We start from the raw sequence: 23,167 nt of genomic DNA on the forward strand, positions 1-23,167 counted from the left end.
AATCATCTCCAGGTGCTGCCTGGGTCCTGACCAATCAGAGACAGCCACATTCTGAACATTCATGCACCGAATCACATCTGTATCAATCACTGAAGCATAAAGGAATCATTAAACTCAGAAAAGGCTTTTACTATTTAGTGTCCATCAGGTTTTACAGCAGCCTTATATTTTAACAAATCATAAAAAAAAAAAGTATATTTAGAGAATCGTCAATAATACGCTTTAAAGCCTGAACTAAACCTGAACTGTTTTGAAATGTTCATACATTATCAGAGACAGGGTTTAAAATAAAAACAAAACCATTAAATAATAATAATAATAAAATAAAGTATTTTTTTAAGTAAAATTAGTTTATTTCAGCTTTCGACATTTCTCATTTTTGTTAAGTTTAACTTGAAGTACTAAAATAACTGACACTAAATAAATAATAAATGCTATATAGGCATTTAAAAAGATACATAAAATGAAAATAATTAATACAAACCTTTAAAAGACAAAAACTAATAAAATAACATGACAGAAATACTAAACTTTAAACTAAAATGAAAACAGAGAAAATACTAAATAAATAAATGGATTAATTAAACCTAAATATTAATATTTAAAACATAAAAACTAATAAAAACAGCACAACAAAATTAAACTAAAACTAAAATGCAAACAAAAAATAATAAATAAATACAACTTAAATAGTAATATTTAAAACCTAAAAACTAATAAAATAACATGACAAAAATACTAAACTTTAAACTAAATTGAAAACAGAAAATAATAAATAAATGCAAACTAAATAGTAATATTTAAAACAAAAATACTCATAAAAACAGCACAACAAAATGAATAAAAATACTAAACTAAAATTAAAATGCAACCTTATTTTTTTAAAAACCTTATTTAAAAAACAAAAACACAACATAATTACTACAAATTAAACTAAAATTAAAAAGAAAAAAAGAAAATCTACTTCAAAATATTAACAAACACTAAAATAGTATATCAGTGATACTAAAATAACCCTTATCTATGGAGATGTTTATTTGCAGAAGTTGACTTTTGCTCTCTTCAAACAGTTTAAAACCTCCTCATACCTGCAGAAAAACCTTTAAGATGCATGATTTTGTTTTCTCCGCAGTCCTGTGGATGACCTGAAAGAAAAACCAAAAGACTCTGGCCTGTTTCTGTGAACTTGATAAAGTGATTCTTCCGTTGATGTGTTAATTCATTTACCATCTGGGATGTGCCCCACGTCGTCAAACACGGCGAGAGCTCCTTTCTCGTAGGTGCTGATGGAGTCACTGTAGTTGTATGGGTTGTATTCGCGAGCCCACGGGCCGCTGAACGATCGAGGGGACGGTGTGTTTAATAATGATGTCTTGTTGTCCAGCGCTGTCCGGCCTCCCTCCATCACACCAGTGGACAGACGAGGATCCACACCGGTCTGAAAGAGAAACCTGCTTATTAAGCTTCAACCTGGTGAATATAACATCCATTCATCAGAAAAAGTAATACACTCCATTGCAACATCGTTAATATCCATCCTGGTTATATACAAATAACCAGTTTGGGGCAGAAAGTCAGCAACGGCAGCATTTATTTGATCAAAAATACAGTAAAAATGTGAAATATTTTTACAATTTAGAATAGATGTTTTCTATGTGAAAATATTGTAATTTATTCCTGTGATGCGCAGCTAAATTTTCAGCATCATTACTCCAGTCTTCCGTGTCACATGATCTTCAGAAATCATTCTAATATTCTAATTTGCTGCTGAAGAAACATTTCTGATTATTATCGATGTTTAAAACAGTCGTGCTGCACAATATTTTTGTGGAAGCTGTGATGCATTTTATTTTTCAAGATTTTTTGATGAATAGAAAATTCAAAAGAACAGTATTTATTAGAAATAGAAATCTTTTGTAACATTATAAATGTCTTCACTGTCACTTGTGATCAATGTAATGCACCCTTGCTGAATAAAAGTATTCATTTTTGAAAAAAAAAAAATATTAATCTAAATGATTAATTTAATATACATAAACATTAATCTTACTTGAGCGCATTAGCATCAATCGTTCGCTGATTTTGATAGATTATTTTATTTACTTGGCGTTTTTTTATCATTCAAAATTTGTCTAGGTGGTTAATAATAACACATTTTTCTGTGGTGTGACAAACTCAGAACACATATTTAATATTGCTTTAAAGTTTAGCATTTTGAGGCCTCAGTCTTCTATTTCATATAGAAGAAGATCTGTATATTTTTCATGCAGACCTTCTTTATCTTTGGTCAGTTTAGGTCAACATCTTGAAAACAGTCTTGCAGGGGGAGGTACTCACCGTATCTTCCCTCTTGCCGTCACGTTTGACGGGCTCAGTTATGTCTTCCTGACTGCGAAAACTGAAGCTCTGGATGGCTTCAGTTACACCTCTCAATGAGCTGAACGTCTCCTCTGAGTTTATGTTCTCAGTGTCGTACTCCAGCATACTACACACACACACACACACACACACACACAGAGTGAGGCCTGACTCCATACGCATTGACTTTAACATACAACACAAGGTGGACAGACAACACACAGATGTGATGAATGCATTTACTGCTCAGCTACAAAGTCAAAGTGACACATCTTAACACATTTCATACAAACAGATTAATGCACAACAAACATCTGCATTTGCAATGAAGCAAAAAGCAGCAGGAACAAAATAAATCAGATGGATGAGAGCAAGAAGGACATCACAAAAGTAATAGAAATGTGGGACACAGACTCTCAAGCCGGGACAAATATAAAGAGAGTGCAGTTTGACCAAAATATAGGGTTTGCACATTTGCTAAAAGTTTTAGGATGTTTAAAACTCTCTCCAGGCAAGACACTACAGGTGAACAGATGAAAAAAAATACTTTCCCCAGGTGATTATTCACAGTTGTGCATTACAAATTTTCTGAAATGTTTAAATATGCAAATAAGGCATTATCTAATTAAATTTGTATTCATTTGCATTCATTTCCAGAACATTAATCTGAACATTGGATAAAGCCAGGTTCTTTTTTTTTTTTTTTTTTTTTTTTTACATTACTTTGATTTTTACAGAGGAGATTTTGGATTTCTCTTTTTTTTTCACTACATAAATCAGAAAATACTGCCAATAAACAGAAAAAAGACATTTCACCATGTTTTTTAATGAATAAAATGTTGTATAACACCAGGTGAACGACATATTAACAAACCCCTCTGTAAAAACCTTCAGACAATAGAGAGAAATAAAACTGTTAAGTTTGGTGTATGTAAGTGCTGCTGAGATTGAGAAAAAACTCACAGCCTTTAAAGATATGCATTTCAACCATGTTTTTAAGAAGAAAAGGTTCTAGAAATAAGTCTGAATAATATATGAACAAACCCCTCAGTAAAAACCTTCAGAATATAGAGAGGAATAAAACTGTAAATTTTGGAGTATGTAAGTGCAGTTGAAGTGATGGAGAAAACTTTTAAAGATATGTATTGCAATTAAAATCTACAGATGCAAATATATAGAAATGCAATAATAAAACTATGTGAATGATATATCAACAAACCCCTCAGTAAAAACCTTCAGAATACAGATAGGAATAAGTGCTGCCGAAGTGCAGGAGAAACGTGCAGTTGTTGAAGTGATGGAGAAAACTTGTAAAGATATGTATTGCAATTGAATAAATTTTTTGAATATAAAAATGCAATAATAAACTCAGGTGAATGATATATGAACAAACCCCTCAGTAAAAACCTTCAGAATACATATAGGAATAAAACTGTAAATTTTTGAGTATGTAAGTGCTGCCGAAGTGCAGGAGAAAACAATTTAAGATATGTATTGCTACTGAAATCTACAGACGCAAATACAAGTTTAATAAAATAAGCACTTAAATGTGTATCTTGGATTTTTTCATTCCTCTAGTTTGAAATAAGACATGTTATAGGAGCAAAATAACAAAATTCACAAGAGCATGAAAAAAAAAAACAATTAAAAAAATCACTGATTTTGCCTGTAGTGTTTTGCCTTAAAAAAAAAAAAAACATTCCGGGTCCATTTAAACCCAAAACAGTCCTTTAAATGTCACGCATTAACTTTGATTTATTAGACTACCAATGAAAACAAAAAACAATTGTGCAGAATATTCCTGCTCTTATGCGTTAGCATCCTAACGCCCGGGCCGAGGTGTGTTACCTGGGCGAATACGCCCTCCGATAGGCCCGGAGAGGGGGGGTGGCGGGGCTGGGGTGGGGATATGGGAGGTTAGAAGAAGGCTTTGAGCTCCAGCCCCACAAACGACTGAGCCGAGAGGAAGAGAGAGCAGGGAGGTGTAGAAACCAAGAGGAAAAAAAAAAAAACAAACAAAGAAACACGCCCTCAAACAAACAAACACTGACCAAACACGACGCCAACAAACAATAAATCACGTACTTCTATCCAATCTAGTTCTAATCCAAACCAGCTGTGGGCACAAAGAGATGCTTCTGTTCTGTTCTGTAACTCCGCCCACAATGAAACCTGATTGGTCCACATGCCTGTATATTAAGCAGTGAATGTTATAATCATTAAAAAACTAAAACCATAGAAAAAAATTGACATGAAATAAACATGAGCTAAAATAAAATATTTCAGCTAGCTGCCATGGCAACATTTCTTATTTTCATTTAGTTTAAGCTGAAGAACTAAAATAACTAATACTATAACTTTAATAAAAACTATACAGACATATAAAAAAAACACACAACAAAATCCCTAAAACTTTACCTAAAATTAAAATCAAAACAGATCATCTAAAAATAAAACTTAATCCATAATATTAACAAAAACTACAATATTACAGTATATCAATGATACTAAAATAACACTGATTCTGAATGGTTGAGGTTTTGTCACTTCAGGCAGCATTTTTGCAGCATTAAAACATATAAAAGTTAAAGAATAATTCTTAAAAAGAATTATTAAAAGTATTAACAAATAAACACCCTTCACACATCTGAGTTGTTGAAGGAATTACATTCACTGTTGTTGCTCATTTCAGCCAAAAAAAAGCACAAAATGTTATTATTTAACAAAATTTACTGTATGAGCAACAACAAGTAAATTACAATTTTCTTTCAATAAAAAAGAAAAAATAGGAAAAACTAGAAAAAAAACAGAAACTAAACAACTGACAAAATAATGCTCATCACGGCTGGTCAGAACAAACATGATCGCATCGCGTCACACCAAAAACAGATATTTACAATCTGCAACATAAGATGCAAAACAGAGCAATATTAGTAATATAACATGGATTAAATGTTATATTTTATGATGTGCATTTAGTGCAAAAGCTGTTTGTTAGTTCATGCAGAAATGACAAACAAACATGCTAAAAGACAAATCTAAACAGCATCAACATCTATTTGCCCTCAGAGAGTCTGAAAATGAGTGAAACATGACTGTTCATTCATTTTGGTAATAAACTAAAGCGTGTAAAACCATGTTCAGAAATGGGTTACTGAGGAGGATAGAATCACTAGATTAAATGTTTGTTTTTTGGAGAAAGCCTGTGATTGGAGTTACGGCCAGAACCAGATGAAATCTGCATTTTCCCCTGTCAGTTTGTGTTGTAGTTTGCATTAATGTTGTTATTACCCTATTAAAATTGTATTTTTATTTTAGTAAAATTATATATATTAGTATATATATATATATATATAGTATATATATATATATACATAATTTACTAAAAAATAAAAACAAATTAAATATATATATATTTTATTTGTTGATGTTGTAGCAAGGTGGTTATGACTGTTAACCAAAACTAAAAGTAAAACCATAAAAAATAATTTTCTTGCTTTAAATAAAATAAAAGTTAACCGATTTTTTTTTTCAATTATTTTATTCCATTCTCTTTTACTTTAAGCTAAAGTTAAACTTCAAGCTTAGTTTAAAATAACTAAAACTTAATAAACTAAAACTAATAAATCAAATGAACAAATACTATATAGATTTATTTGAAAATAAAAGCTAAAAAAAAAAAACAGCAAAATTATTAAAACTTTAACTAAAATTAACAATAATTATTATTAATAATAAACAATATTAATATTGTTAATAATTATGTACAGTATATTGAAAACAATATACATAAAACTAAAAAATAACACCGAAATGTAGGTGAGAATATTATATTCTTAATATTAAATATTTCTTTTACATTTAGTAAATTAATCTGTAAAATTTAGTAAAAATAAATACTCTAAAATATTATTGTTTTTGTAATATTTAAATAAATATTTTCAGTAACGAGTAGATAGCTCTACAGTGTTTTTCTTCTTATTTCTATGGTCTCAGATTCCATGTAGTCCTGATGATGTCTCAACAGTCTGTCAAACTCCAATTAATCCTGATTATTTCTCACGAGACAGTCTGTGAAGCTTTGATGTATTTTGTGTGTTTCTGGTTGATTTTAGGTACAGTACCTGGGGGACAGTCCTGGTTGCGAGCTCTTGGTGGGTGAGGTCAGGGGGCTGGAGCGGGTCACGGGGTGTCGTGGAGGGGTGCGTCCCACACTGCTGCTGGGTGATGCCTGAGACTTAACAAATGACACAGACGTGTCAGCGAGCAGCACACATTCAGTGACGGAGAGTAAGATCAGCGTGTTTGTGTGAGTACCACTGCAGCCACGGTACTGCTGTTCTTCAGATGGCTTTGCAGGAGTTTAGTGGCTCCGTCCTGGAAGGTTTTGGGCAGAGCTCCTAACAGCATGGTGAACTCTGGGGTGTTCAGCTCAAACAGGGCGATCAAAACCATCTGAGCAGCCTGGAAAACACACAACCAGTACAAAAACACTAATGAGATGAGATTCAGTCACTTATCACAACAATGTAGTTTTGGGCTTTCTGAGGGAAAGGAAAAACTACTAAACACTCATATTGTGCCTGATTAGGTGCAAATAAAAACATTTCAAAGTCTTGCAATAACATACGAGTTTGATATGTGCATCCAGTGGGCCTTAGTGAGGGGAAGACGTCATGCTGAATCTGAAGTGAAATGCATAAAGACTGTGTAGGACAAATCTTCAGACTCGTAAGGTCCTATAGGCCGGAATGCATCTCCACTGATTTTGGTCCACTGGAAATCTTTGGAAAGAAAGCGTTTTCAATGTTTTGGTCATTTGAATGATCAGAATCAAGGTAAACAGTAATCTTAGTATTATTTATATACTATTATAGTTTTTAATAATATTTTGAATTATTTTTTTTTTTTATTAGTTTTTGAATTTTATTTTTTATTTTCAGTTTTTATTTTAGTTTAATGTTTAGTAATATTGTTTAGTAATTTTTGTTAGTTTTTGTTAAGTAATACTTCACAGGTTTTGTTAGTTTTTATTAGTGTTTTTTTAATTAATTATTCCGTATTAATTTGGTTTAATTAATTTTTATTTATTTCTAGTTGCTATTCAAGTTATAATTTTGTTTTGTTCTTTTTATTCATTTTTGCTTTTTTGATAACACTTTTTGGGTTTTAATTTATTTTTATTTTATTTCCAGTTAAAAAAAAAAAAAAAAAAGTTTTATTAGTTTTTATTTTTTTTAATAATACCTATTTGGTTATAAGTATATTATTTTTTTTACTTATTTGCAGTTTAATTTTTAATAATTTTGTAATTTTTATTTTAGTGTTATTTATATATTATTATAGTTATTATTTATTTTAATTAGCTTTTATTTTTATATTTTCATTTTAGCATATTTTTTTGTAATAAAAGTATAATTATTTAAAAGTATAATTGATCGATAATATAATCTTATTTATTCTTTATTTTATACAATTTTTATGTGATTTTTATAAGGTTTTTGTTTTTTAAATAATTCTATTTACGTTTAATTTATTTTTATTAATGTGCAGTTTAATTTTTTTAAATTTTGTTTTGTAATTTTTTTTAATTACACTATTTAAGTTTAATTTATTTTAATTTTATTTAGATTTTAGTAATGTAGTGCTTTAACGTAAAACTTATTTCAGTTAGCTGCCAAGACAACATTTCTAATTTTAGTTTAAGCTTTTCACCTTATAATTAAAGTTTTATATTTTTTTTATTAATTTTGTATATAATTATAAACGTCAGTCCCTCAGCCCTGTTTTCATTCATGCCAAAATAAATACATCATCTGCACGGCTGAAGGTCAAACGTCATTCAAGTGCTTCAGATAAAGGTGTTAGTGGCACAGAAAAGAGGAAAGACGGTGCTGAAACATAATCAAACTTCAGAGCAAAACCCTCCACCGGCGGGTCAGACAGCAGCAGCGGCCAGCGTTAGACAGGGCCGGCGTGACCTCCCAACAGGCAGTAAGGAGGTACAAAGGTCAACTGTCTGGCCCCTCGGGGGTCACTACAATGCTTACATTCTTTTCCTCCAGGGTTCGTCTTTCCCGCGGCAGGGAGGCCACAGAGGAGCTCCTGCCCTCCGCCGGCCTGCCTCGGTCAGCCAGATATGAAGCGTCTGAGACACACCAGAGATGCAACTACTCTCGGGCCTCAGACATGGAGAAAGGAATACCCCGGAGCATACAGTCTTTGTACCTACTCCCGTCTCGTTCGGCAAGAGACTAAGAAATAGAATGATGTCTATGAGGGTGCACAGCTGTGCTTTCGTATTTCAGTACTAGCACTTGGTATGCTTGATGCATATGCTTTCCTTTTTGACTGGCTACAATCGGATCTTGGTGTCCTGAACATAGTTTAGGTTACGTCAATCACTATCAGTTTTGAATCATAGGTAAACACGTTGTCGTAAACTCTCCCCGATACATTTTCAGCACTGTAAAATGGCCATCCCTGGGCGCTGAGGGTGCTGGCAAGAGAGATTTTTGTTTTAGTATGACCAGAGTAAGTTCAGATATCGCTGCCATGCGAAGGCCATTACACGTGAACGCAAACATCATACTACTTGAAACACTCCTAAAGCAGACTGATTATACAATCATTGGACAAGATTTTCACCAATATCTCATAGCTCTATGTGTACCACACACACCGTATGATGTGAATAATGCATATATACACTAGTCGTTCATTGTTCGGACATAGGACAGAATAATAAAAACTTCATTAGGGTTTATGCCCGCACTGAAAGTGATAAATAAATTTGGGCAATTACGAACGAGATGGCGTAAGTGGTGCAGATCGGGCTCTCAGAGTCTATGAGTTCAACATTAGAGAAAATATTGGTTACACATTGATGGCTGTACTTGCTAGGCGGGAAACATAGCTGCACTCGATGTTAAGGCAAATCGTGCATTTGATACTGGCGTAATGTGGCTGTGTCCTGACATGGCGAGGTCGCAACGGGGGCGGTGGCACAGAGGGTGCAAGCACTCCCAGAAGTCCTTACAGCCTCTGGCTTTTCCTCTCATAAGCCCGCCATCAGCTACTTCATCCTCGGTTACACATAAAAATGCACCGACCCAAACACTGTACCATTTGAAGCTGTCACACAGCTGCACACAAAAACAAACCAACAAAAAAAAATTGGTAATAGTCTAATTCATTCAGTACAACAAAAATTATGAAGGGTAGTGCATAATGGCATCAGTTTTCATTTCACCCCCACCACATTTACCACAGCACACACCAACAACACACACACCACATGCGCAACACCACACACACACCCCCCTTCACTTCCGAACACACTACATCCAACAACTGTTAAACACACCAAACAGACACCGCCCACACACACAAGCACAATAAATATATGGTATAAAGTAACACGAACAGAAGATGCACACACCACACCCTAGCATCGCACACCCACACACAAGCACGCTACACACACACAAGGCCAAGAGCACAAAATGCGACACCCACACACACACGAAACACACACACTGCGCACACACACACACGCCCCACACAACAAGCATCATGCTAAAATATGAAAGTGAATGAATAAAGACTGTGTTAGGGACAAACATGCCAACTCTTAAACACACACATTTGCTCGCCACTGCTTTTGTCCACTGGACATTTTGCACACACAGGCACACACCAATGTTTTGTCGATTTGAATGATCAGAATCACGATAAGCATAATGCATAGTATTAGGTTTACACATTACATATTATAGTTATTTAATGAATTTTTTGAATTAGCTTTTAGCAAATTAGTGTTTGCATTTTATTTTTTATAAACAAGTTTTTACGTGAGTTTAAATATTGTCATGGAAATACTTGATTTATGGTACAAGGGTCGTAGTTTATTTATTTTGGTCCAGTACTGCTTCATCAGGTTTTATTAGTTTACATGATTCAGTGTTTTTTTAATTAATTATAAGTTTTGCCAACTCAAATAACATTTATTTCAAAAGCTCACGCACACACACAAAACGTTGTTTTGTCTGGCCACATTGTATTCATTTTTTTGGCAACTGGTGTACATAAAACTATATTTGGTATTTTAAGTTATTTTTAGTTATTTCAGTTTAAACAAAAAATAGTTTTTATTAGTTTTTAATGTTTCAATGGCACTATTGGTTATAATTACAAATAATTTTTACGTTATTTTCAGTTTACGTTTTTCATAATTTTTGTTTTCTTTAATTGTTTAGTGATCATTTAATACTATTAGGATCAAATACCTAGTTTCAAATGGCTTTTTTTATTTTTATCTGTTCCATTTCTATCCTATTTTTTTCGTAATCCAATTAGACTACTTCATAACAAATAACGCGGTTGAACATACGATAATTCTTCTTTCTTTGGTAACACATGTTTATCTGTGCTTTTTTTACGTCAGTTTTACTTTCTAAATAAAATTCAGCTCACGTTTAATCCATAGCCATTATCATTTACGCCGTTTGCACCATTTGTGGAATTTTTTTTTTTCAAAGTTTTTTTTAATTACAATTTTTAAGGGTTTAATTTGTTGTTTACAAAAAACACAGACATAGAATGTACTACAAATTAACGAAACTTATCAAAGTTAGTTGCCATAAAAAAATTTCTAATTCACTAATTTAAAGCTAATAAACCTTATAATGAAAAATAAAAACTAACAGTTATTCAATGATGTATATTTATAAACATCTGTCCCTCACCGCACTAAGATCGACGTGGGTCGTCACAGTATAATACTCTTCTGCAAATTTCGATTGTCATCATCATACTAATACTTTATTAAAATTAAAGTTATCGCTATAAATATATTTCTACCCGACAGTGGACCCCGCTCGAGCAACTGATACATTAATTAATGAAGACAGCAATTATGTATCAGGTTACTTCAACATTAATAAAGACTAAATCAATACCGTACAAATGAGATTGCCAGGGAACTAATGGGAGCGGTACTGTAAAGGATTTGAAAGAAAAGCCGGGATATTGCCCAATAATGCTAGCATACCGTAACTAACAACATTTAGCAAGTGAAGTAGACTATTAAATTGTTAGCAGTAAGTCAACAGTACGTATTTGTATATGTATTAGACAAATTATTATTTGTATTAAAAAGGATTTTGATCCCAAATGCCTACAGTGGGGGATCACCAGTTTTGGATGCTGGTTTATGTGAGCGATGGAAGCAGAGCAGGGAAACATAAAGGAAAACCCACCTTGAGGTTTGGGGTCTGCGTCTGATTCAACGATGAATCCGCCAACTTCGGATGTTGAATGCTGATCGGTAAAGTGATAGATATATATCAGAGGATGATCACCCGGGTGAGCGAGTCAAAGATACTAGGCACAGAAATTCACGATTGGGGGACCTCACACTGTGTGCTGATACACTCTGTATGGTCACACATTGATAGTTGCAACATCGATTTCGCCAGTGCGCACTCTGAGGACGGTGGCCGATTTGACTGCAGGCAATCCTGCAGTGTCGCGACGATACAGGGGGGGGGGCCTGCCTGGACTTTTGGAAACCTGAACGCGACCCCAGAAGATCGGCCCCCATTTCTCTCAGCAGCTGCGTGAAGCAGAACAAAGAGCCAGTCACAATGAAGATCCCTCGGTGGCAGCGTGATGAGAGATACCACAGCACAGGAGTCTCAAGGAACAAGCTGAAAAACATACCGCTGAACCACACACACACAGCCACATCCTACTTTTTACACACAACACCTAACACACACCACAAACATTTTACATTCATTGTGCCATCCCGATACAATTTCTGATTAACTCTGTTTGTGCGAGTCCGCTGCATCTCTCATTTGTCAGTACCTGTTATCCCAAACTACGCTCCTAACAGCAACCATTCTGTGTCAACCCAGCAGAAATATAAAACAATCAATTTGTTTAAAAATTTATAAAAATGACATGTAGCAGTAAAACAAATGAAATAAATTAAAGGACTATAGTAAAAAAATCATTTTATTTCAGGTAGCTGCCAACCAAACATTTCCATTTGTTTGTTTTTTTTATTTTTTAAGCTAAACTACTAATTAAAAAATACGGCATGAAAATAAAAAGTAATTTTACTAAGTTGTTGGACATTAACACAATTTTTTTACATTAGACTTTTAAACACCCACACAACCCACACACACACACAACACACACACACACACACATATGTTTTAATAAGATTTCTTAAATAAAGGACAACAATATTTATGCGTGTTTTAACATTATATTATTTGTTTTTAATATATTATTTATTTTTAAATTCAACTCACTCTTTTAAGGAAAGATCTCTAAACTATGACAAAAGATATAGTAACCACATATAACAAATAATATCAGATATGGAATATCATTGTAATTTTACAAGTAGAATGGTAAATATAACTTTATTAATATAATACTTATTTAGTTTCAGCAGCTGAAAAGGCACGATATTCTCAATTTTCCGCTGTAATGCGATGTTATTAAATAGGCTAAAGAGTATACTGAGCTGAAGCATGGAAAAAATGAATAAGCTAAACCAACACTATATAGACCCTAAAAGCGATTTAAAATTCACAATACAATACTCATCAACAAACTCACGAATAAACTTGAAATCAAAAGAAAAAACTAGGTTACTAAACATTAAGAGCAAAACGTGTGATGAACAAAAGAATCCCACATGAAAATATGTCAAAGGACATAAATGGCATATGCTTGTATGATATTTGTTTATCAAGATTTACAGGTTTGAATCACTTTACTCTCGAAGGCATCGCCCAACGCAACCGCAGAAACCTAAAACCAGACCAAAAGTCATCAACATTTAAGAAGTCAAAAGACAACATAACACCACTCTATATTTCAGTTTTTCCCCTTTTCTGAAACTGTGAATGCAACACGAATGGGACATGATGACAGGTCACCGTGCTGTGAGGATCTCGCAAACATCTCGGTTCAGAAGGAACGCATATCACACCCCAGTTCTCTTCAGCTCCACGCCGACCTGAAACACAAACCAACATTTTTATTACACTGTACTTTCTAGTTTAACCTATACTAAGCACAAAATCACAATCAAATTGATTCATTTTAACGCAGAATAATCAAAAAATGTGTTTTCATTAATCAAGCGAAAACCCAGGTTTGTTTCTAAAATCATTACGCATTTCAATGGCTCCAGAATAAAATTAAGAAGGTGCACCAATTATACGATAGCTATGAAACAGTAAATATTTGTTAACAATATATATTCTTACTAACTAGGTTGGGCAATTTGGTCATGCATTCACTTGAGGAGTAGGAATGGAATTATAATAAAAGACTTGTATTTTTTCTAATAATTTTAAAACAAAAATCTTTAAAAACAATGAAATATCAAAATGAATAATTAAGAAAACTGCACAGATATTAGAGATGTGGAAGGATATTAGTTTATTGATATATGTAAAAATTAAAATTATTATATGAAATAATTAATATAGTATGATGCCAAATGGTAACCTGAGTGGAAGTCATTGGACAAATTTTTGAGGACAAAATTTTATCATTATTTTCTAAATAAATTAAAAACCATATATATTAAGTAAATCAACACCGAAATATCAGAACCAAAACAATTAAGAACGGTGCACAAATATAAAAGATATCGGGGCAAAAGCGGGTACTACCACTAATATACTAATATGATAAATACTATAAGTAATTTATTCTCGTAAAATATTTAAGTTATGATGTAATGAGGGTATAATATATATATAGATTATAGATATATAGATATAGTTAGATATATATAGTAGATAGATATATATATATAGGTAGACATATAGACATATATACATTACAATTATATTATTAAAATTAAAATTTATTGTATGAAAAGATTTATTTACTTAAAATTTTAAAAACACCATATATATGTGTAAACTTAATTATTATTGAGCATGGTAAAAATACAGTTAATTACAGTATTCTTATATTAGACATATATACACCCTTCACAATTAAATAACTATATATATAATAATATTATATATATCGATATATATATATATTATATATGAATATATTATAATTAAGTATTTTATGTAATCATTTAAAATGTGATATAAATTTGAATAAAGATCTGGATATAGAAACATTTAATTGATTTCTTAAATATTAAATATTTTATTATATCATCTATATCTAATCTATATATATAAATATATATATTACTCTATATAGTATTATCTAATGTAAAAATCAACGTGTGTGTGTGTTTGTGGTGCGTGTTTGTTATCTATATTAATATCTACATAAAGTATATATATATATACCTATATGATCTCTAATATATAACTAAGAAATATTTCTTATTAATCAATTGAAAAATTTATTAAAATTTAATCCAAATATATATAATATAAAACAGTAATTTATTTTTCTTAAAACATTATTCAAATATTTTATATATATATAATATATATTCTATAATATATATATAGATAATTAAATATATAATATATATGGGGGTATATTGTATATATAATATATATACAATACAATGTGTGTGTGGTTGTGTGTGGATATATCATTATCTATTACAACATATAACACAAACACATATGTTATAATAGGTAGAAATTACAATTTAATAAATATTTATATAATATATATATTAACTATATAGTTAATTAGATATAAAACATTATAAAACATTATAATTATAATTTTTTTTTTTAATAAAAATATTATATGTTAAACAATTTATAAACAGTACAATTATATTAAATATTATTTATTGTTTAATGAATTTGTTTGTAATGGTGCGGCGCCTGGTACCTGAGCACTCTTTGGCTCAGTCAGGAGGGCCTGGAGTCCCAGCAAGCCCTCTCTTCCTCTCGGACCAAGTTGGAGGGGACGCAGTGGTTCAGGAGATCAGGCCTGTCCTCCGTCGGACCGAGGGTACTGACGGGGCGCCGCCGTTTACGGGAAGCTGAGGAAGCGTTCGGAGCAGCAGGAGCTGGACGGGTCGCTGTTGGTCATCGTCATAAGAGTACATGCCGGTGGAGATTACGTTAGCGCCGGCAGCGCACTGCCTCCCGCTTCAGCACCAGAGGGACACGGAGTTACAACAAAACAACACACACATCTGTTCAAATATCATGCAGACTACGTCACGATGCATGCAGGACTAAACACCTAAAGGAAACTACAATGATTTGACAGAAAAGAGGACATGCAACGGATTTTAGCTCATAGGACTGTGTTGAATGAACAAATACATGCATGTGAATGTTAAGAGAATCCCACGGCACAGGGAAAAATAACTAGAATTCTGTAAAACTACATAATCACGAACATTAAGGAAACACATGACACCACCATATTAACAAGTTTTGGTGCCTTTGGCCTTCGGTCAAGAAATTAATACTTTCTAGCCACGCAAAATGTCCGTTAAAGTGATACACAACTAGTGACCGTCAAAGTACATTTATAATGTTTCACACTACATCGATTTCACTTGTAAAAGAAATGCTGTTCTTTTAAACTTCTAGTTCATGCTGTGAATCCTGAAAAATAAAAATTGATCACAGCTTCCACAAAAATATTGTGAAGCAACAACTGTTTTCAACTATTGTATAATAATCAGAAATGTTTCTTGCGCAGCCCAAAAACATCATATTATTATGATTTCGAAAGATCATGTGGCCACTGAAGGACTGAGGATGATGCTGAAAAATACAGCTGTGAATCACAGAAAATTAAATTACACTTACCAGCTATTCACACAGAAAACCGTTATTCTAAATTTTACAAATATTTCAAAATTTTTGCTGAATTTTATCAAAGTACAAGGCACCCATCTAAAGCGGCACACTGCAGTCTTGTACACACTTTTTTGCCTCGATTGTCGCCATCTCTGGTTTATAAAACCTGCACATTGACACTTAATGCAGAATATTCATTAGTCTGGTGCGTTGTGCGTCGCACGGCTCCTCAAAAAAAAAGAAAAAATCTACCAATGCAAAGTAGTTCGATCACGACAACAAAAAAAATAAATAATAAAAAAAATAAATGCAAAGGCCAACTACCGATAAGAACTTCAAATGTTAGCAACACTATAGCAAGCTTACATTGTCAAAGGAAATAGTTTGAACACTGACGGTTATTTACTTGCTCCATATAATGATTTGGATAATTTTTAACCAAAAAAAAGTTAGCAGAAGAGACTTCTTTCAAAAATATTAAAAATCTTACCGACCCCAAACTTTTGACTGTTAGTGAAAATATTTTTCTCTGAGAAAATGAAGGCTGTTTTTAGGACCGTTATGAACTCTTTGCATTGTGACATTTTCATCTTATAATACATTTGTATGAAATGCCACAGGCATGATTGTATTATTAAAGAAGCTACAAATCAAATGAAATGATGATGATTTGAGAGCAGAATGCACACAATCAGGTGTCCATAAATCTACCACCTTATCCCTGGAGTCTCCTAAAAGCTGAAGGGTTTCCAGACAAACGCAGAGGGAAAGTAAAGACAAACACATCAGGAATATGATGACAGATGACAATCAGACTGAGGATTGAGGACGTGATTCTCACCAGAGCGTCTGCCACGGCCGCCTCCACCTCTGTGCCCGTGTCCAGGACCCGCATGGCGTTTACAGACGCAGAGATCCGCGCCTGATGGATGAGACCGAAGCGGTCTGACAGAGACGGAGAGAGAGATTAATAACATAACAATACCACACAAAAAACAGATTGATTGAAAACATGCAAGAAAATAATACAAAACTGATGAACTGCAAGAAACTGAAGTCAAAACAAGAGACAACAGATGATGAAGCAAGAAACTGAAGTCAAAACAAGAGAAAAACTATCAAAAAAAAATAAAAACATATGAAATAAAATGAAACTCAAAACAAAACAAGAGCAGAACTTTCAAAATTAAATACAAATATGCAACAAAGCCCAACAGTCTGAAATTATGAAAATGTATGATTCAAATTTAATTCAAATGATTAATTATTAAAATCTAAAAATAAAAAGCACAGAAATAAACTAAGTTTTAGGATTTTGAATGAATGCATGAATTACATAAATACTATAACAGAACAAATGCATAAATATTAAAATATGTATATTAAACTAAAACTAAATACATTTTTGTTAATTAAAAAAAACATTAACTGAAATAAAATAAAATATAGAAAAACCTATTTTATTTTCGAAGAAAAAATTAATGTACTAAAAAATAATAAAAACCAAAAAAAACAAGAAATAAGTAAAAAAATAAAAACTAATAAAAATGACTAAAATTAACAAAATAATAATGACAAAAAATCAACCCCCCCACAAAAACCAACATTACAAAAATTATTAAACAATGTAAAACAAAATTAAAATATAAGAATAAAAAATAATTTAAAATATTAATAAAAACTGATAATGATCTGCATATGAATATCATCAGAAGGCTGAAATAATAAATAACTATATAAATGTTGTCAAATGGACAAGAGATATAATGTATGTAATGTGATAATGTAATAATTTTTTTTATAAATTAAATTAGAAAAATACAAAATATAATTGATCACACTTTTGGTCCCCACTGTATGTTAAAATTATATGATGGCAAATGAGATGTACACATTTAATTTTTCACACAAATAAAACCTTAAAATATTAAAACAAAATATTCCACAAAAAAAATATAATTACATTAAATTAAATAAAAAAAACAATTAACAATTAAACAAACAATTATTTTTTTTTTTTTAAAGAGCAAATTTCACAATAACAAAGAAAGCACAAAAATATAGCAAGCATAAATGAAACAAAAAGTTACAAGGGTGCAAAACAAGCATCCAGTTCACATCCAGGGAGACTGAGCTGGTTTGATTCACAGTGTTCAAGCTTCATTAGCGAATGTAGAGCTGGTCTCTGGCGCCACCTTCCACCTTGAGATCATAAAACATCACACAAAAGTCAAAATCAGCTAAACTCGCTGTAACTCTGAATGATACATACACATACAAACATGAACAATATTAATCATGATTAAAAAAAAAAAAACAATCATGATCCTGATTCCGTTACCCGTAACCCGTACGACTCAACACACCACCTGTCTGCAGGACGCCAGCGGCCGTCAGAGCGCTGGTGGAGCGCGAGTGTCTGTGGGATGCTGGGAAGGATCAGGTCACACACATTTCAGAAAAAAATCCTAATTTTTCTGGTGACACGTGATAGTTATTTCTTTTAGCTCACAAACACACTCACAAACACTGAAATGAAGAGAAGTTATAGGAAAGGAAATTTTTGAGAGTTTGAGGAAGGACTGGATGACAGGTTTGCATTGATTTAGCTGGAAATATAAAATTAGGCAACACTGTGACTATAGCAATAATTTTAATAGGCTTTCAAAGTTGCCCATCAAGTTCAAAATGTTCATGAAGTCTCTATGTCATAGTTTTCTTATGCATTAAGATGCAGTAAATATATAAGTAGATTATATAATGCTGTTGTTTTATGTGTTGTTATATTGGTGCATTAAAATTAAAGTTATCAAATATTCTAACACTATTTCAAAACGAATGCATAAATAATAACCAGGCGTATTATATTTAACTAAAGCTAAAACAAAACCATAAAAACATTTTTGTTACTTGAAATAAATGTTAACTGAAATAAAATCAAATCATAAAATAAAACATAAAAATTATAATTTGTCATATTAATAATAATTAAATTCAACTTCCCCTTTCAAGAAGATTAAAAAATAATAATAATAAATATGTAAAAATATACAAATAATAATATTAACATAATATACAGTATTATAACAACTATTATTTATATTCAAATTCACCTTTTAAGAAAATCATTAAAATGACAAAATATATAAAAATATACAAATACTATATTGTTATATAATATAATGTAATTTTATTTCAGCTAGCTGACAAGGCAAGTTTACTAGAATTAAAATGAAAATGGAAAATTTTGAAAACTAATTCAAAATAATTATTAAAACTAAAATAGTATCTCAGTAATCCTAAAATAACACTGATATATAACCTGTATATTAAAAAATATTTCAATTTTTTTTTTTTTTTTTGTCAAAACATTCAGCCCTAGTTTCATGGGAAATTAAAGGTGAAAGAGAAGCATTTAGATCCAAACTTCTAAAACCAAACCCATTCAGATGAGTGAAGTGTGAGTAAAGACATGCGCAGGAGTCTGGTCTGGTCTGGTTTTGGGCTCTTACCCAGTGGACTGAACCCTCGAGCCGGACTGGTGTCTCTGCTACTCTCCCGACTGGTGTCACGACTACAGCCCTGACTCATGCTGGGCCGCGGGATACGACTGGCCCGCACTGACACACACACACACACACACACACACACACACACACACACACACACACACAACACACACACACACACCAGCGGCACAGGACAGACCAAGAAACAAGAATCGACAACAATACATATTAACAAAACACAACATCAGAGAGCATTTAACAAAACAAAATTTGAATAGCAATATAAAAATTCAGTTTCCCCTCTTGATGATATGAATTATTTTCCCCTTTCAAGACAATCACAAAAATGTTGCATAAAATATACAAATAACAACAATATATAATATTAATTATTGTTATTAAACTTCCCCTTTCAAGAAAATCATAAAATGACAAAACATATACATACAAATATTATATAATAATAATAATAATAATAATACTTTAAATACCCTTCCACAAAAAACAAAAAAAATTATTATTATTAATATATACACAATGATATACAATTATTATTATTATTATTATTATTATTATTAAATATCACATTTCAACTAAAAACAAAAAAAAAAAACAAAACATATACACATATACAAAAAAAAATCTTATAATCTGTAAAATTATTTTACATGAACAAACTCATTTTGAAAAAAAAAATCAAATCAACCAACCATACTGAACAATAGAGAAAAGAACAGGAACCAAATAACTTTATTAATATTATTGTTATTATTTAAAGAAATGGAAATTTCTTAAAATAAAGTACATAAACATAAAATATATAAAAATAGAAATAATCTTTAAAATTATTTTAAATGAACAAACAAAACATTAGGAAAAAAAATTAAACCAAACATAATGAACAACAGAGAAAAGAAGAACAGGCCAAATAAACAAACACATGTTTTAAAAAAAAATTTCAGCTAGAGATTACGGTCTATAAAGTTTTAAATATGGATATTTTTCTTACAAAAATGCATTGATTCACTACAGGAGGCCTTTATTCACCCCCGGAGCCAAGTGGGACAGTTTTTATGATGGATAGATGCGCTTTATTTCACTTCTTTTGGACTATTGAAAAATAACACCCATTCACTGCCATTATAAAGCTTGGAAAAGCCAGAATATTTTTTAATATAACTCTTTTAATAAAATTTGCATTTTCAGTAAACCCATCTGCTGTTTTTGTTCAGACCAATGTGAAACTTAACCCATGTTTTTACGCAGCAAAGACACAGAGTTGTAAATGTGAACTGGTTGATGGACAAGAAGGTGATTCGTTATTTGAAGCTTGAATTTAAAAACGTTTCAAGAGCATCGCGTTTATTTGCAGTATGAACAGTACTACGTTGCATTGAATGAGATGGTCTGCGAGGTCAACAGATGTTAATGTCTCACCGTTTCGTGTGCGGCTGGGGCTCGTCTCTCGGCTGCAGCCTTGACTGCGCGGGATCTTACTGCGTCCGTCTGCCGGCGCTCGAGCGGATCCGGCGGATCGAGGGATTCTCCCGGAAGAACGAGCCAGGAGCTTCCCGGGTGAACTAGAGCGGCTGCCCGCTAGAACACAGACATATATAATTTGGTGACTTCAGTGTTACTGTAAATACTGTATATGTCTAGAGTAAATCAACAAAAGCGGATGGGAGCAGCACATGCATCAGACACAAAAACAGAGGCTGTGTGAGGCGTAAACCGTTCACTCGTACATTGATAGATGGAGAAAATATCACACTTGATACGGCAAGCTTTTGTTTAGTTAATCATTACATTATGAATTCATTTACAAAATAAGGTTTGTTGTTACAGCCTGAAAATGTGCTTTTTCTTTTAACTTAGCTTCACAATTTATGATGGCATTGTTATTCATGATTTAAAATATGTTTTTGAGACATATTTTCAACAGTTTCTGGGATTTTGGTCAATTAAACTGAGCTGAATGTGCAAAGCTGGAAAGAGTGTTATTTTAGTATTATTTATATTCACATTTTTATATCTAAGATTTTGAACTGGTTTTTATTTTTATATTTTTATATTTCATTTAAATATTTGTTAATTTTTTTAGTAATTGTGTTTTGTGCTTTGATCTTTTTGATTAGTTTTCATTTTTTTATATTTTTATTTTATTTTTAAAATGTTTAATTGTTATTTTTCAGTTTTAGCTTAGTTTTTAATAAGTGTGTTATCTGCTTTTGTCATTTTTGCTAAATCTACTGTAGTTTTTTTAAAAAAACATTTCAAAATAGTTTAAATTTATTTTTAAATGTTTAAATTTTTACAAATATTTTTTTCAGTTTTGGCTTAATTTTTAGTGATTGTTTTATGTGCTTTTGCCTTTTTTGTAAATTTTCATTTATATATAAATATAATATTAAATATTTTTACTTATTTTATTATTAGTATTTTTAACATTATTTTTAAGTTTTGGCTTAATCTTTAGTAATCGTGTTTTGTGCTTTTTTTCTTTTTGTTTTTGATATTTTTAAATAGTTTTAATTTATTTTTTAATTTTTACATTATTTTTTGGTTTTAGCTTAATTGTTAGTAATTGTGTGATGTTCTTCTTATTATTTTTCTGTGACATTTGTGTTTTTTAAACAACATTTTCAAAATAGTTTTATTTTGAGGCTTATTTCAGTTTCTGTTTTATTCAGTTAGTAATTTTCACTTCACACTAAATTTTTCAGTTGGTTGCAAAGCTTAAAATCAAATAAAAATATAATAATTTAAAATAATTTAAATTTAAATTATTTTTTTTATATAGTTTTAGTATAAGTGAATGATAACGTTTAACGTGGGAATGTGATTAACGACGGCTGGCTGGAAAAAAACTAACCGCCGGCCCTATACAACAACAATGACACTGATTAAACTGATTCGCCTTAAATGTACTTTGACAAATATAACAGCCAAAATATTATACTTTTTTTACAAACGGGAATTGCAATCACATGCCAGTACAGTGGATCATTGCTTTTATGACCAGGACGCATGCAGACGTTCAATACATGGTTTACTTCCGTACCGTGAGGTTTTACCCCACCAATTTAGGCTGATCTGGATAATTGATGCGGGGACAGTTGAAGAGAAAACAAATACAATATAAGTACCATGAATTAGCCCCATGAACTTCGCTGATCCTATTTTTTTTTTTAAATTTTTTTTTTTATTTTAATAAGAAAGACTTTTTTAATATATTTTTTGTTTAGAGGGACTATCAATTTATATTTATTTTTTAATGACATTTTTTATGATTTTGAGTTACTTTGTTAAAAATTTTATTATGTTATTTAATATTATTAACTTATTGACGTATTTATGTTATTAATTTTAGTTTCACCCATAAGAATATATTTAAATTTTTTACTATTTTTATTTATGTTTTGTTATTGATATTTGCTATGATATTATTTAATTATTAATTGTTTATTATATATTTTTTTGTATTTTTTTTTTTTTTTATATTTTACGTTA

General features: G+C 31.4%; 1 protein-coding gene across 1 annotated transcript in view; it reads right to left on the bottom strand.

The window, feature by feature from the left end:
• The window catches only part of LOC109081099 (CLIP-associating protein 1-like), a 58,302-nt gene that overhangs the window by 5,834 nt on the left and 29,301 nt on the right, over positions 1-23,167 (bottom strand). The window contains 14 exon segments of the mRNA XM_042766990.1: positions 1-26; positions 1,089-1,145; positions 1,228-1,438; positions 2,338-2,485; positions 4,207-4,311; positions 6,483-6,595; positions 6,676-6,870; positions 8,409-8,506; positions 9,398-9,503; positions 16,860-16,886; positions 16,990-17,093; positions 18,518-18,577; positions 19,661-19,768; positions 21,095-21,282. The exon segment at positions 1-26 is cut by the window's left edge and continues 165 nt beyond it. Coding sequence (XP_042622924.1) covers positions 1-26; positions 1,089-1,145; positions 1,228-1,438; positions 2,338-2,485; positions 4,207-4,311; positions 6,483-6,595; positions 6,676-6,870; positions 8,409-8,506; positions 9,398-9,503; positions 16,860-16,886; positions 16,990-17,093; positions 18,518-18,577; positions 19,661-19,768; positions 21,095-21,282 — 1,546 coding nt within the window.

Source organism: Cyprinus carpio, chromosome A11, assembly GCF_018340385.1.
Source record: "Cyprinus carpio isolate SPL01 chromosome A11, ASM1834038v1, whole genome shotgun sequence".
Classification (NCBI taxonomy): Eukaryota; Metazoa; Chordata; class Actinopteri; order Cypriniformes; family Cyprinidae; genus Cyprinus; species Cyprinus carpio.